This window comes from Mya arenaria, chromosome 7, assembly GCF_026914265.1.
Source record: "Mya arenaria isolate MELC-2E11 chromosome 7, ASM2691426v1".
NCBI classification, from domain to species: domain Eukaryota; kingdom Metazoa; phylum Mollusca; class Bivalvia; order Myida; family Myidae; genus Mya; species Mya arenaria.
The window spans coordinates 52,909,920-52,924,842 of NC_069128.1; the positions used below are offsets into that span (position 1 = coordinate 52,909,920).

Consider the following 14,923-nt stretch of genomic DNA (forward strand, 5'->3'; position numbering starts at 1 on the left):
AGCCACTGGGCCCATCAAACTAGCTACAGGGCCATATAGTTAGCTACAGGGCCATATAGTTAGCTACTGGGCCATATAGTTAGCTAATGTGCCCATCAAGCTAGCTACAGGGCCATATAGTTAGCTAAAGGGCCATATAATTAGCTACTTTGCCATATAGTTAGGTACTGGGCCCATGAAGTTAGCTACTGGGCCATATAGTTAGCTACTGTGTCCATCAAGTTAGCTAGAGGGCCATATAGTTAGCTACTGTGTCCATCAAGTTAACTAATGGGCTATATAGTTAGCTACTGTATCCATCAAGTTAGCTACTGGGCCATATAGTTAGCTACTGTGTCCATCAAGTTAGCCACTGAGCCATACAGTTAGCTACTGTGTCCATCAAGTTAGCTACTGGGCCATATAGTTAGCTACTGTGTCCATCAAGTTAGCTACTTGGCCATATAGTTAGCTACTGTGTCCATCAAGTTAGCTACTTGGCCATATAGTTAGCTACTGTGTCCATCAAGTTAGATACTGGGCCATATAGTTAGCTACTGTGTCCATCAAGTTAGCTTCTTGGCCATATAGTTAGCTACTTGGCCATATAGTTAGCTACTGTGCCATATAGTTAGCTACTGGGTCCATCAAGTTAGCTATTGGGCCATATAGTTAGCTACTGTGTCAATCAAGTTAGCTACTTGGCCATATAGTTAGCTACTGTGTCAATCAAGTTAGCTACTTGGCCATATAGTTAGCTACTGTGTCCATCAAGTTAGCTACTTGGCCATATAGTTAGCTACTGTGTCCATCAAGTTAGCTACTGAGATATATAGTTAGCTACTGAGCACATATAGTTAGCTACAGGGCCATATAGTTATCTACTGGGCACACATAGTTAGCTACTCAGCGCATATAGTTAGGCACTGTGTCCATCAAGTTAGCTACTGGGCCAAATAGTTAGCTACTGAGCCATATAGTTAGCTACTGAGACATATAGTTAGCTCCTGAGCACATATAGTTAGCTACTGAGCCATACAGTTGGCTACTGGGCCATATAGTTAGCTACTGGGCCAAATAGTTAGCTACTGGGTCATATAGTTAGCTACCGGGCACATATAGTTAGCTACTGAGCACATATAGTTAGCTACAGGGCCCATCAAGTTAGCAACAGGGCCCATCAAGTTAGCTACTGGGCCATATAGTTAGCTTCTGATCACATATAGTTAGCTACAGGGCCCATCAAGTTAGCTACTGGGCCATATAGTTAGCTACTGAGCACATATAGTTAGCTACTGGGCCAAATTGTAAGCTACTGGGCCCATCATGTTAGCTACTGGGTCCATCAATTTAGCTACAGGGCCCATCAAGCTAGCTACAGGGCCCATCAAGTTAGCTGCTGGGCAATATAGTTAGCTACTGATCACATATAGTTAGCTACTGGGCCATATAGTTAGCTACTGGGCCATATAGTTAGCTACTGATCACATATAGTTAGCTACAGGGCCCATCAAGTTAGCTACTGAACCATATAGTTAGCAACTGGGTCCATCAATTTAGCTACCGGGCACATATAGTTAGCTACTGGGCCCACCAAGTTAGCTTCAGGGCCAAATTGTAAGCTACTTTGTCCATATTCACTTAAGTCTTGGTGCTTAATTTGAAACTTAGGCTCAGAAAACTGAATACTTTAAACTTTCAAGATATATATAACAAATTTTGACAAAAGATATATTCCTTATTATAGAACAGGTTTATTGGTACAGATACAGCACTTTTTTTACAATCTTTGCTCCTGTAATAGCATTGAACAACAATGTGAACTGGCTCTCTGTATGTGTGTTTCCTTGCCTTCCTGTAAATTGTTAGCTTCCAGTCCGCATGCCCGCGTGATAAAGTGTATTAATGTATTCAGTTTATATCGTTCATGTTATAGTAAAACTCTTCACAATGAAAATATGGTCAGCACGATATCTGCCTTGTAGGCAGGTTAACTGAATTCTAAATACGAAACAGCAACGAAGTACTCAAATCTTGATCTAACACTATTTATTCAACAGTTAAATAGATAAAAGAGTTAAGGCACTGCAGGTCAAATTTATAGATAGTTTAGAATACAACCTACATTTGCAGATAATGAACTTGCAGATAAGCAATCATTAAGTACTACTCTTAAGCATTAAGAATGTTTAAAGGTTCGCCTCCTGACACTCATCCGATACACACACCCTATGCCGGATTTAGCGTTGAAAATGAGTCAGTTTGTAAGTGTAAGTAAGTCAGTGAGATGACCTGGCGTAAAGCTTAATTGTTAAGAAGGGCTCGTAGGCTACGCTTATTCCGCCCATCCCTATTCAATAATTATTAATTATAAGCCCTTTAACACAGCATTTGCCTCGTCCAGTAATACTAAGGCCCCCTCTATAACAGTGCCAATATTTATATCCGTTAGGGGCCCCGGGCCGAAAAGGGATATAGATATAAAGCCCGCATTTTAAAGAATTTGATTGGCTAAGTAAACAGGGCCAAACAATGATATAGATTCGCCGCCGGAAATCGGAAACGGCAGCCATTTTATTTTAAAGGCCGTATTAAAACGTTAATTTTGTTTTTTTAAATAAATTTAGTGTTTAAACTTTAAATCCTTTAAGTGCATGAAGTTATTCGGCCTTTGGCCTCGTGCCAATACGACTGCCCTCGGACAAATAACAGGGCCAATATCAAATCACTTATTTATTAACAAATAACTTCATGCCATCTTACTATTACTTATTTGGATCAAGATAATGAAATATGTCATCCAGTACTTACCACGAAAACCGCACGATTATGTAAACTTAGTTCTGACTGACCTAAACATCAAGGCAAGATAATGAAACGAAAAGTCTGAAACTGGCGATTAGTACTTTCACAATATGCGACTACTTACTGATCTTACAATGTCATTATTGCTTTTAAGGGAATATGCTGTACTTAATCCGCACACTTTTTAATCGCGGGGTTGACTTTCGCCTACTTGGTCCTACAGTCGTCCTGATATGGCAGTTAATGTGTAAACAAACACAAAAAATCTCCGATCTAGAACAATGTTACTACAAAAACAAGCTCAGAAGCCAAAAGTTTAAACATAAACCCACTTTAATCGCACAGGGTAAACGCCATAGACATAGAACACAAAAAAAAAAAAAAATCACAAATAAAAAATATGGAACAACAGCACAAAACTCCACAAACAACACAGTGCATATATTTAGAATCTACAAAAAAATAGGTGTGTTTATCAAGGATTGTTAGGTACCGCCCTGGAACGGTCATTGAAATGTAAACTTACTGGGGGTTTAAACAGTCTGCCTCTATTTGGAAGGTTGGAGCCCGCAAATACCATTCAGCATATTTGGCGCAGGAGTGAGACAATACAAATTTTGCAATTAGGACAGGCATAACGTTGCTTCTATTATCACTAGGGCATATATATGTGTTCGGCATAAGTCATGCACAAGATAATCATCTGCTATATTCGTTCGTAAAATTAATTAGATTGTCATTTCTGACGCAACCTCTATGATGGAAAGTCTTGTCGTGTTTTTGTCTATTGCAGGATTGGCGCTTGGGTAAATAAAACAATAAGTTTGATCATTCCGATTGTTCCTCATACTATGAACATATACAACGGCAGTTAAATCTCAAAATATATATTATATATGTTTGTGTAGTGCATGAAATGTATTTTGCTTAAAGTCGATTTTTTTGGTAGAAATGAGTTATTATTGACATATTAATTTAAAGACTGAAACGAAATCGAGGCTGTGACATATACTGTTATACTCGTACAATTGAAATTTCGTTGCAATGTGATGCTTTTACGTATAGTTCCCCATACGACGGAACTCTTTTAATTATTTAATCAAAAAAGCAGAACATCTAAAAATGAGTATTGTTTTTTGAAATAGACGTGGTTAACATGCATTTTCCAATGTATTATTAAACATACGTGGTATATTATTTGAATAAAAGGGGCTTGAAGTGGGGTTTACACATCAGTATTCAAATATGAGGGGCTTGAAATGGGGTTTACACATCAGTATTCAAATATAAGGGGCTTGAAGTGGGGTTTATACATCAGTATTCAAATATAAGGGGCTTGAAATGGGGTTTACACATCAGTATTCAAATATGAGGGGCTTGAAGTGGGGTTTACACATCAGTATTCAAATATGAGGGGCTTGAAGTGGGGTTTACACATCAGTATTCAAATATGAGGGGCTTGAAGTAGAGTTTATACATGCGTTTTGTATGGTCATTTAGTGCCAACACAGCGTGCCTGACTGTCGATCAGATAGTAGATATGGTATTTTTTGAGGCTGATACCGACATGGATAATAACCTTAGTATGCAAGAGTTCTCTGCGACGCTGGAGAACAATTGGGGCATCACCCGTGAGTATACAACTTATAACATTAAAAAAAAACATTATTCGCATGTATCAATTTTAAGCTAATATTATTTTAAAGAAGGTCAGTTATATCATACATTATTAATCAACTATTACGTATTTGACGCGATACAGGGAAAATCCCGGTACCAATACCAGGCAATTGCAGACAATATATGCCAAAACTCGCTCAATATCGACTAAACTCGGCCAATATCAACAAAACTCGGCCAATATGAGTTTTCCTCCGTTTTTATTGGCAACAAAACTCGCCAAATATAGGAATTAAGACGTAAAGACATTTTTTTGAGTGCACAGTGCTATGTCATTAAAAGGATACATGCAAAAATCAGAAAAAATAAGTCTAGAAATGCCGACACCATGAATGAATAAGGGATAAATTCTGCTTCAGTGTGAACTTAAGGTAAGTTATTTGAATGTTTAAACCAAAATGTCGTACCATACGTAATAGTTAATTAATAAAATACTAGGTGTATAATAATATCTAGTGATTTAATACTATTTACTGAATTTGCTGTTTATACACAACATTTACAAAATAATCCATAGATATTTTCGGCCGTGGCCTTTGTTTACTTGAATAATTTAAATTCAATTGAATTTAATTTGAATTGTGACATAAATCATGAGTCCCTGAGGAAGAGTTGCTATGGATACACTTAATGTAAAAAACTTACAATTAAATAACAACTATTGCGAAAGTCGGTAAGTCAAGTTATTGGTATACTTAAGATCAGAGGCAGAGCAGCAACAAGGGGGAGCACGTAGTGGATATTCTATTACCCATCGTTACATTCAAGAAAAGCATAGCCCTTTCAATATTTATTTCATTTTTATTATCTTTATCTTATGTTTGGGAAATAATGGGCAAGGCTCGGACGAAATGTCGGTAAAATATCAACGGTTCTGTCACGGTATATCTATGATCAGATCCAACCAATCTATATAAATACCACAAATTGTCCATTAAATGTTATTTGAGAGTTGCCAATCGCCGAGCAACGAATATGCTGAGAAAGCGGTATACTACTCCCTCTGAATACTTAGCTGCTAGGTATGATTGCTATTTAATCGTCAGAGCCTTACCAGTGAAAAAAAACACAACACAAACCAACATTGAAATAATGGAATGTTAAAAAACAACAACAACAAATTAACACAATAGGTTTGCAGCACATCTAGTATTGACATCATCAGCTGGACTTCGGCGTGAGGTGGAAAGCCTAATGGTTAGCGAGATGTGCAGAACGATTGGATCGTAACCTCGAGTCAATCTCCGGATTTACTGAAAATATATATAGGAAGCAAGCAGAACACATGTATCGAAACCAGTATCATTCATAAAGTATATATGCCTGTATGTAGACGAAGTTTGGGGTTTTGGGAGGGTGGGAAGAATAAAACAAAAAATAATAGAGCTGCAAAAGGCTGACCTTTCTCATACGATGGTCGGAGCAAAGAGGCCTGTATAACCATGTGCTTTGTAGAGGGCGCGCACTGCGGCCAATCAGATCAGTATAATATGTTACGTCATGCAATTGCTCGCAATATGGTTATAGAGCACCATTAATTAAATGCATTACAAAGATACCAATAACGAAAGTTATCCTTAAAGGAATAACTTGAATTATTGGTATACTTAAGATCAGAGGCAGAGCAGCAACAAGGGGGAGCGCGTAGTGGATATTCTATTACCCATCGTTACATTCAAGAAAAGCATAGCCCTTTCAATATTTATTTCATTTTTATTATCTTTATCTTATGTTTTGGAAATAATGGGCAAGGCTCGGACGAAATGTCGGTAAAATATCAACGGTTCTGTCACGGTATATCTATGATCAGATCCAACCAATCTATATAAATACCACAAATTGTCCATTAAATGTTATTTGAGAGTTGCCAATCGCCAATGAGAGGCTGAGGTAGCGGAAGCCGATCTGCCCAAAAAAAACACGCAGAAAATAATAAACCTAAATGAGATGGTCAAATATTTTGGATTTTTTTATTTATTTTTTTATTTTCAATTTTTTTTTTTTTTTTTGGCTTGGCAACACGAAATGTTACAAAAAAGAACTTGCAGTTATCAAATGCGCCAATCAATGTGTTATGCACATAATAAAATGACTTTATGACGGCTTTTCCAAGACGAGCATAGCAATTAGCAAACATATATGAATATATGATAGCATATATGAATCTAATTTACGTTATGAAGCATTTTGTAAGATTTAAGGCTGAATTTCGCATTTCTATTATGTGCCAATCGTTATCATACATTGCAATTCGTGAGCAAGGGCCGGACCAATGTAGCCTCAGGAAAGTTTTACTAAATGTTTCACCTGCCAATAATGTGGTTGGTGTTTTCATGGTAAAGCGATATATACGCAGTAATTTTATTTATAACATATACAAATGTAGCGTTCAATGGGTGTTGTTGCAATACATAGCATGGCAAACATAGCATAGCGTACTGAATTTCGCATTTCTGTTTTACACCCATCTTCATCACATATTGCAAAGAGCTAAGGCCGGGCCAAAGTAGCCTTAGAATTGTTTTAGTAAATGTGTCACCTGCCAATAATTTGGTTGGCGTTTTCATGGCGACGCGATAGATTTGCAGCAATATGATTTATTACATATACAAATATAGCGAATAGTGGTTGTTGTTGCATAGCATAGCATAGCAAACATAGCATAGCGTACTGAATTTCGCATTTCTGTTTTACACCCATCTTCATCATATATTGCAAAGAGCTAAAGCCGGGCCAAAGTAGCTTTAGAATTTATTTAGTAAATGTGTCACCTGCCAATAATTTGGTTGGCGTTTTCATGGCGACGCGATAGATTTGCAGCAATATGATTTAATACATATACAAATATAGCGAATAGTGGTTGTTGTTGCATAGCATAGCACAGCAAACATAGCATAGCGTACTGAATTTCGCATTTCTGTTTTACACCTATCTTCATCATATATTGCAAAGAGCTAAAGCCGGGCCAAAGTAGCTTTAGAATTTATTTAGTAAATGTGTCACCTGCCAATAATTTGGTTGGCGTTTTCATGGCGACGCGATAGATTTGCAGCAATATGATTTATTACATATACAAATATAGCGAATAGTGGTTGTTGTTGCATAGCATAGCATGACAAACCTAGCATAGCGTATATAATGACAATTCAAGTCTTGAAGCTTTCCGGCATGCAAACATAGCATTGCATTCTGAATTTAGCATTTCTGCTTTATACCCAACTTCATCATATATTGCAAAGAGCTAAGGCACTGCTAATGTAGCGTCAGAAAAGTTATAAGTTTTAATTTGGTTGGCGTTTCATGGCGACGCGATAGATTTGCAGCAATATGATTTATTACTTATACAAATATAGCGTACATTGGTTGTTGACATAGCATAGCACGACAAACCTTGCATAGCGTATATAGTGACAATACAAGTCTTGAAGCGTTTCGGCCTTAATAATTACCATTGTATATATGTAGTTAAAACAACTAGTATTTTATTGATTTCAAATCTGTTTTTTGCATGATTATTATTGTGTTTGTTTCTTGCACAAAAGTGTTTCAATACAAGGCACTTTAAAGTAAAATAATTCAATCATGGCTATAGTATAAATATATGAAGCTGGCGTCACAGTAAGTAATTTGCAACACGCAATATAATGTACTACGTAGTTGATGATATATGTCTATAAGTTGGTACATGGTAAAATGCCCAGGAAGAAATTCCAATTGATTTTAAAAATAGGTTTGTTTCTTACTAAATGGTTACAAATATACTTGAGTACTGTCCGTTCTAAAACAGCATATTAATGATCTTGATCTGTAGTTGGATGCCGTTGATTTGTCTTGAATTCGGAGTATTTCTTAATATAAAGTGGCTTATTTCAATCTCGTTCAGCTGCTTTTTTACATCTAGATTACTGAATTTATCGGTTATATCTGGTTCTGTTATTTTGGAATTGCTAACAGTTTCAGCAGACCATAATTCGAACGGAGGTAACCCCACTTCATTTAATTTTGTCAATTGTTAAATTATGCCAAATATTCATTAGGGGCTTATCTTTATCGGTAAATAATAAATAATTTGAGATATTTTGTCGTAATTGTCAAAGTGATTTTATTATATCTAGTTAAGACATTTCATTCAAAGTACCGACTATTACTAATCGTGAGGAAATTTCAAGGGCTCTTTATAGGCTAGTTTCAAATATGTCCCGAAATGTTATCCCACCAGAGAAGATGTTTTTCAGTTTAGTCTAAAACTTCATTTGAAAGCTGGGTTTCAGTAAAACATGATACATGTATATTAATCTCCTTTTTGTTCATTAATGCATTAATGTCTTTTAGTTTATTTCGTATACTGCGAATATTTTGAACCACTTCCTTCTTCAGATATCGGCCAAGGATCCTGTACAACTCGTTAAAACGATAAATAATATAGTAACGAACATATACTTATGGATACATACTATCGACAAAGTACTGTCTACCCAATAAGTTCTTCTACTAAAATACGTTTCTTTGAAGTCCCTCGAGATTTGTATAAAAGAAATAATTAGAAAAAACTGTTGAAACAAGACAATTTGGTCAACAATACGCACAGCTTTTTGACAACGATTTAAGATAGATAAATTAATAAAGGAATGAATAGGTAGAAAACAAGTAATAAACTAGTCATAAATAAACTAAATATCAGATATGTAGTGTTGCATTATCATAGATGTATAACGATTTAAAGACACTCGTAATTTGATGAAGACATAATTAGTCCATCTACATAATTATTTAGGTACCATGACACGTATTTTAGGAGCAGAACATTTATCATATCGACAATTTTCAAACAGCTTACATTTGTGATTAATATGAAAAGTACAACAGTGCTATTCTCTAAAAAAAAAGACAAATCATGTCAATACCAACTTTTAAAGTTTTAGGAACATTAACATGTGTGGGTTTGTCTAAACCTTTGAAAAATGTTGAATCCTTTTTTAATGAACCATCTGTTAACACCCTCAGTGTACCCCAACTGTTCTGATTTTGAAATTTAAAAAGATCGTGCAAATCGCTTTTTACAAGTTTTGTTATGTAGTTCGTGTTTTGACAAAAACAATGAGAAAGTGTATCAGATGTCAAGCTGGATTAAACTGGATTTTGTGCATATCGATTATAACTTTAAGTTCAATACAGACATATATATACATGGATAATAATAAATAACTGTACTTTGCGTATGTACGTTGATATTGAAACGGTGCCGGGTTATTTACATAATTGTTTACAACAAGAATGATACTAGATATTCAATATTATTTATAGTGTGGTATGTTATTACTTAACCAAAGAAGAGTTTAAAGTGTGCTATATTGCAAATAAACTCTTTCTTGGATAACATTAAATGACGAATATATATTAACAAACTGGACTATAATTTGACTGTAATTTTTCATTATTATTGTAAAATACGAGTTAACACTATATGCTTTAGTACGCAGATCACTGACATAACAATATGGTTTCATCGTATCATAATTACATATTTAATTCTTGTATTAACGAGTGAATATGCTGGACTAATATAACACAGTCATTGGTGTTTCTACATAAGAGTCACTCGACACTAGCTGTTAAACTGAGTTACAAATCAAGCACGTAGTTGCAATGATATCGTGTGCACTGTTTAAAAATAAACTAATTGCATTTTTGGGCAAGGTTCTCGCTAATTATTTGCTGATGACTGATTCATAATCGATTTTTGAGAAGCCCCAAGCCGAATGTCTCTGCCATTTCAAGTATATCTTGCGTTATATCTGGATGGGTAACTAAAAAGATAGCCGCGTAATTAAAGATAGCGTCAGTCGATGACCCTTGAGGGGATATTTTAATGATTGACGGACATTATTTTGTTTTCATTAAACGCTACGTAGCATAATTGGCACATTGAAACAGAAACAAAGATAAACATTTAATACACTTAAAACAATGGAGGAATAAATAAGTTCATTTTGTTAAAGTCTAGAATTTGAAGCAAAAGAGCTACTACCAGTACGCGAAAAAAATACACTTTCTGTACTAAAATTCAATTGCATGATGACTCGTAAAAAAGTATTTATTATCGCTGACTATAAGATAAAAGTGCCACTATAAAACTAAATTATGTATTTGCCAGATTGTTAAAGATGAAATTCAAAACAAATAAAAATAAAACAAAAAATAATAGAGCTGCAAAAGGCTGACCTTTCTCATACGATGGTCGGAGCAAAGAGGCCTGTATAACCATGTGCTTTGTAGAGGGCGCGCACTGCGGCCAATCAGATCAGTATAATATGTTACGTCATGCAATTGCTCGCAATATGGTTATAGAGCACCATTAATTAAATGCATTACAAAGATACCAATAACGAAAGTTATCCTTAAAGGAATAACTTGAATTATGTGATATGGTTTAAAGCTAATTCAGTAAATAGTATTAAATCACTAGATATTATTATACACCTAAATTTACGTAAGCTGTATACTATCTGTTAAAAATGTATACATAGGTTGTTTACTTAAATATTGTATTATCATTATCAGTAGACAATAAAAACTTAAGTTATTACCAGATGAATACCAACTCAAAAGATATTGTCTACGAATTATATCGAATTTAAAACATTGAAGGAATGCATGGTATTCACATTTAATAACTGTCAAATTTAGACAATACATTTGTATATACAAAGTCTCTTGCCGTTTTTATACAGCGGGTGGGGCAGGTCTCAGCATCAGCGAGTTCACGAACCTGTGGGTTATCCACTACCATGATTCGCACCCGACGGCCCACGATTTTGCTGTAAACCTTGACATTAACAACGACAAGCGCATCACCGACGTCGATATGAATATGTACGCCGGCATCTATGACGCGAACCCCAGTATGTTATATTTCTTAACGTGTGTATGACAATGCATATAGCTGAGTTTTCTCTGTTTTGTTGTCGTTGTTAGCGAATATAACATGAGTTAACATGCATGTATGTTGATATTTGGTTTAAACAATATTTACGTTATTAGCGCATAGGCAAAATTATATATAAAGTTGAGATCAGACCAAATGATTAACTGTGATAATTATAGTGGAAAATGTTGTTACCTGCATAATTGCGGCAAGCTTTTAGGCTAATACTATGTTACTATGCTTGTGCGATTAGTTAAATATCGATATCTATGACAACAATGTATTGTTCATGTTTCGTTGTAAAATATTTGTACTTTAAAGGCCTAGTTTAAGGAATGTTGGGCATGATAATCCCCTGCTGGGCATCTCCTGCTAATTGCACTGGTGTCACAGTAGGGGCCAATTTCCTATGTATACTTTTATTGGCTCAGGGCTATTTAGTGTTCATTTCTATAATACAACATTCAAAATTGCGCAGCAGGATTCTCAGATCAGAGATCTGATGAGACATTTTGGCAATTAGATTAAGATCAATTAACAGAGGTTATGTTCAAATACACGTTTTTTTTTGTTGTTTTTTTTTTTTTTTTTGGGGGGGGGGGGCACTTAAAGAAAGCTTAAACTAGACCTTTAATACCTCAAATATTGCCATGGTTCTTTGGACAAATTCGACAGTGTTTTCATTGCAGTGGACGGACAGTTTAGTAAAGAGGAGTTCCTAACCTTCATGCACGCCGTACGTATTTGATAAAACCTTTTTGAGGTAGTAACCATCTGCTGGTATCTTCAAACAGGTAAAAAGTCTGTGTGCGCAGGAGAAAATAATGCTTAATTAAAGAATTTTCAGTGCCTACGCATATGGTATCGCAATTGTGTGTTTCTATTATTATTGCAGACAATATACTATATAAGGCCCCTACTCTGTGAATACACGAATTGAAATGATGAAAAATTGCGTGGTTTCGACATGAAAAAATACACTGTTGGATGGTTATCAAACAAAAATGAGATATGAGTGTTGTCTGTGGTAGATAATTCTAAGCTCGGACAGTCTGTTTAAAATACACAGTATAATATAGGAAATATGTATCCGTATTTCAGATAATGCTCGGCCCGCGTATGCATATGAAAAACGAAAACCGAACGTTAACGGCATGATAATTTACTGAATACCACACATTTACACCGCTCAAATTGTGCTCGTTAACACACCTCTATAAGAGACCGAAAACGTACTTGTTGTTCTTGCATAGCTGAAGTGTGTTTCCGGTCGTGTGACTAGTGCTGGAATATAAGTATATATCATGTGTTTCCGGTACGGATAAAAAAATCCGACCCGAGTGCATAATTTTAGATATGCAAGCCTCGTTATCGGCTTACGCGCGTGCCTCCGGATTTTTCTATCCGTACCGGAAACACATGATAGATACTTATATTATATTATCAAGGAATTCGAAACATTTTCATAAGATGAATAGTTCCGTCACTTTAGCGTAAAAGCTTGTGTGTTAGTTTGCAGACGCAAGTGAACACTAGTACTACCCAACTGATAATTGAAATAGTTTGTTAAAAACTACATTAATGTGTGTACTTTATATTCCGACACTTAATTAGAAAGATGAATCATACGAAAGACGGCGGCTTTAGTAGTCCACCGATGGCTGAATTAAGTAGTCCACCGATGTCCACCGATGGCTGAATTAAGTAGTCCATAGTTCGTTGAATAACTAACTGCCCTGCGGGCTCACTTCAGCTGCTCGGGCTCGATTCCCGGCCTGTGCCCCATGTGACTTGTGAGTTTCCTCGGGCGTCGTTTACACTCATCAAAAGTGTTTAATATATGGTTTGAATACCTTGTTTCCCATTCTTTGTACGATATATTTGTTTATTTTTTTATGAATCATTGCATAAATATATATTATTGACGACGAGTACATTTCACTTTCAGGTCCACCCAGACCCACACAATGCAGGGGGACATGGTTGTCACTGAGGCCTGCGTTACAAAATGTAATTCCTTGCATTTGAAAGGAGGAGCTAATAAAAGTCTTATAAAGGGAATGGCTTCCTTATTTTCACACATGTAATTTGGCGTAAACATATTATTTCATTAGTTTGAGAACTAGTTTCAGTCTTTCTCCAGATGTAAACACTTATTTGTAAAATTTGTTATGTATAATTTAATATTTCTTTTTTTGCTATAACGTTTATCCCATTAAGGCTCTATATGTTTAACTGACATGCATTTTACCGAGTGTTTTCTTTCGTGTGGACAAAAATTGCTATAGGAACGTTATAACTAATTGCTAAATAAAGAATGTGGTCCAGAATATCCTCCCTATATCTAAAATTGAGAATGCTACTTCACATTGATATTTTGTTGACGGCTGAGTTATGCACATTATCTATAAATGCTATAATTTAAAATTAGTCCAATACCTCCACTGAGAGAGAAAAATCCCATAAATATCTCGTAGTTAAATATCTTTTCCGAACAAGAACTTGGCTGTCCTTCGGCCTGATGCAACATTGATTCATTGGAGAATTAATGGCGCTAAACTTTAAAGTGGGTGAATTCGGCTTCCGAGAGACGCGACATGTACATTTTATTGATTAAATCAATTAGGTTTTAACTGAATTTTAAGAAAATGTGATATACGTAAAACGCTGAAAATGAATGTGTGGCCTATATGCATAAAAATATATGGCAAAATTAATTAGTAATGTATAGCCTTAAGGGGACAAACTGCTTTTAAGAAACTTAAGAATAATTCTTTCTTGTTTCTACAGATACACTGCCGATACTTTGAAACACATCGATATACGTGAAACAGACATGATGAAAATCACCATAAAAGCACCCTGTCATACACTCCCCTGTAAAGGTCACAAAAAGCGCGCCCCGTCATACATTCCCCTATTATGGTCACCGTTAATGCATCCTGCCACACAATCCCAATCTCAGTCAAAACGCCTTGTCATACAATCCCATGTGAAGGTCACCATAATAGCGGCCTGTCAACAATTTCCCGTGAAGGTCACCATAAAAGCGCACTGTCATACAATAACATGTGAAGGTCACCATAAAAGCGGTCTGTCATACAATCCTCTGTGATGGTTACCTAAAAAGGGCCCTGTCATTTAATCTCCTGAGATGGTCACCACAAAATGAGCCCTGTCATAAAATCCATGGGAAGGTCTTCATCAAAGCGAAATATCATACAATCCCCTGTGAGGGTATCAAATAAAGTGCTCTGTCATACCTGGTAAAGGACACCAAGACGCACCCTGTCATACAGAACTCTAAAAGTATGGCACATAGATCAATGTCCACTTAACGAGACTCAGAACAGAACTCAATAAGTATGGCACACGGATCAATAACCACATTACGAGACTCGGATCAGAACTCTATAAGTATGGCACATGGATCAATATCCACTAAACGAGACTCAGAACAGAACCCTATAAGTATCACACATGGATAAATATCCACTCGACGAGACTGAGAACAAAACTATATACGTTTGGCAC

General features: G+C 35.9%; 1 protein-coding gene across 1 annotated transcript; it reads left to right on the forward strand.

Annotated features, from left to right (window-relative positions):
* The first annotated feature begins 3,476 nt into the window (after positions 1 to 3,476).
* On the forward strand, positions 3,477 to 13,450 carry LOC128241916 (uncharacterized). The gene is made up of 5 exons (XM_052959045.1): positions 3,477 to 3,590; positions 4,285 to 4,415; positions 11,196 to 11,366; positions 12,079 to 12,125; positions 13,338 to 13,450. The coding sequence occupies exons 1-5, from the start codon at positions 3,541 to 3,543 to the stop codon at positions 13,380 to 13,382; spliced, it is 444 nt and encodes a 147-aa protein (XP_052815005.1). The 5' UTR covers positions 3,477 to 3,540; the 3' UTR covers positions 13,383 to 13,450.
* Positions 13,451 to 14,923: the final 1,473 nt, after the last annotated feature.

What these genes read in the sequence shown, in the direction of transcription:
- LOC128241916 (XM_052959045.1), top strand. Translation starts at nt 3,541, where the DNA reads ATGATGGAAAGTCTTGTCGTGTTTTTGTCTATTGCAGGATTGGCGCTT. An exon ending in ATTGCAGGATTGGCGCTTGG is followed by an intron (nt 3,591 to 4,284) that starts GTAAATAAAACA and finishes ATGGTCATTTAG; the next exon opens with TGCCAACACAGCGTGCCTGA. An exon ending in GAACAATTGGGGCATCACCC is followed by an intron (nt 4,416 to 11,195) that starts GTGAGTATACAA and finishes GTTTTTATACAG; the next exon opens with CGGGTGGGGCAGGTCTCAGC.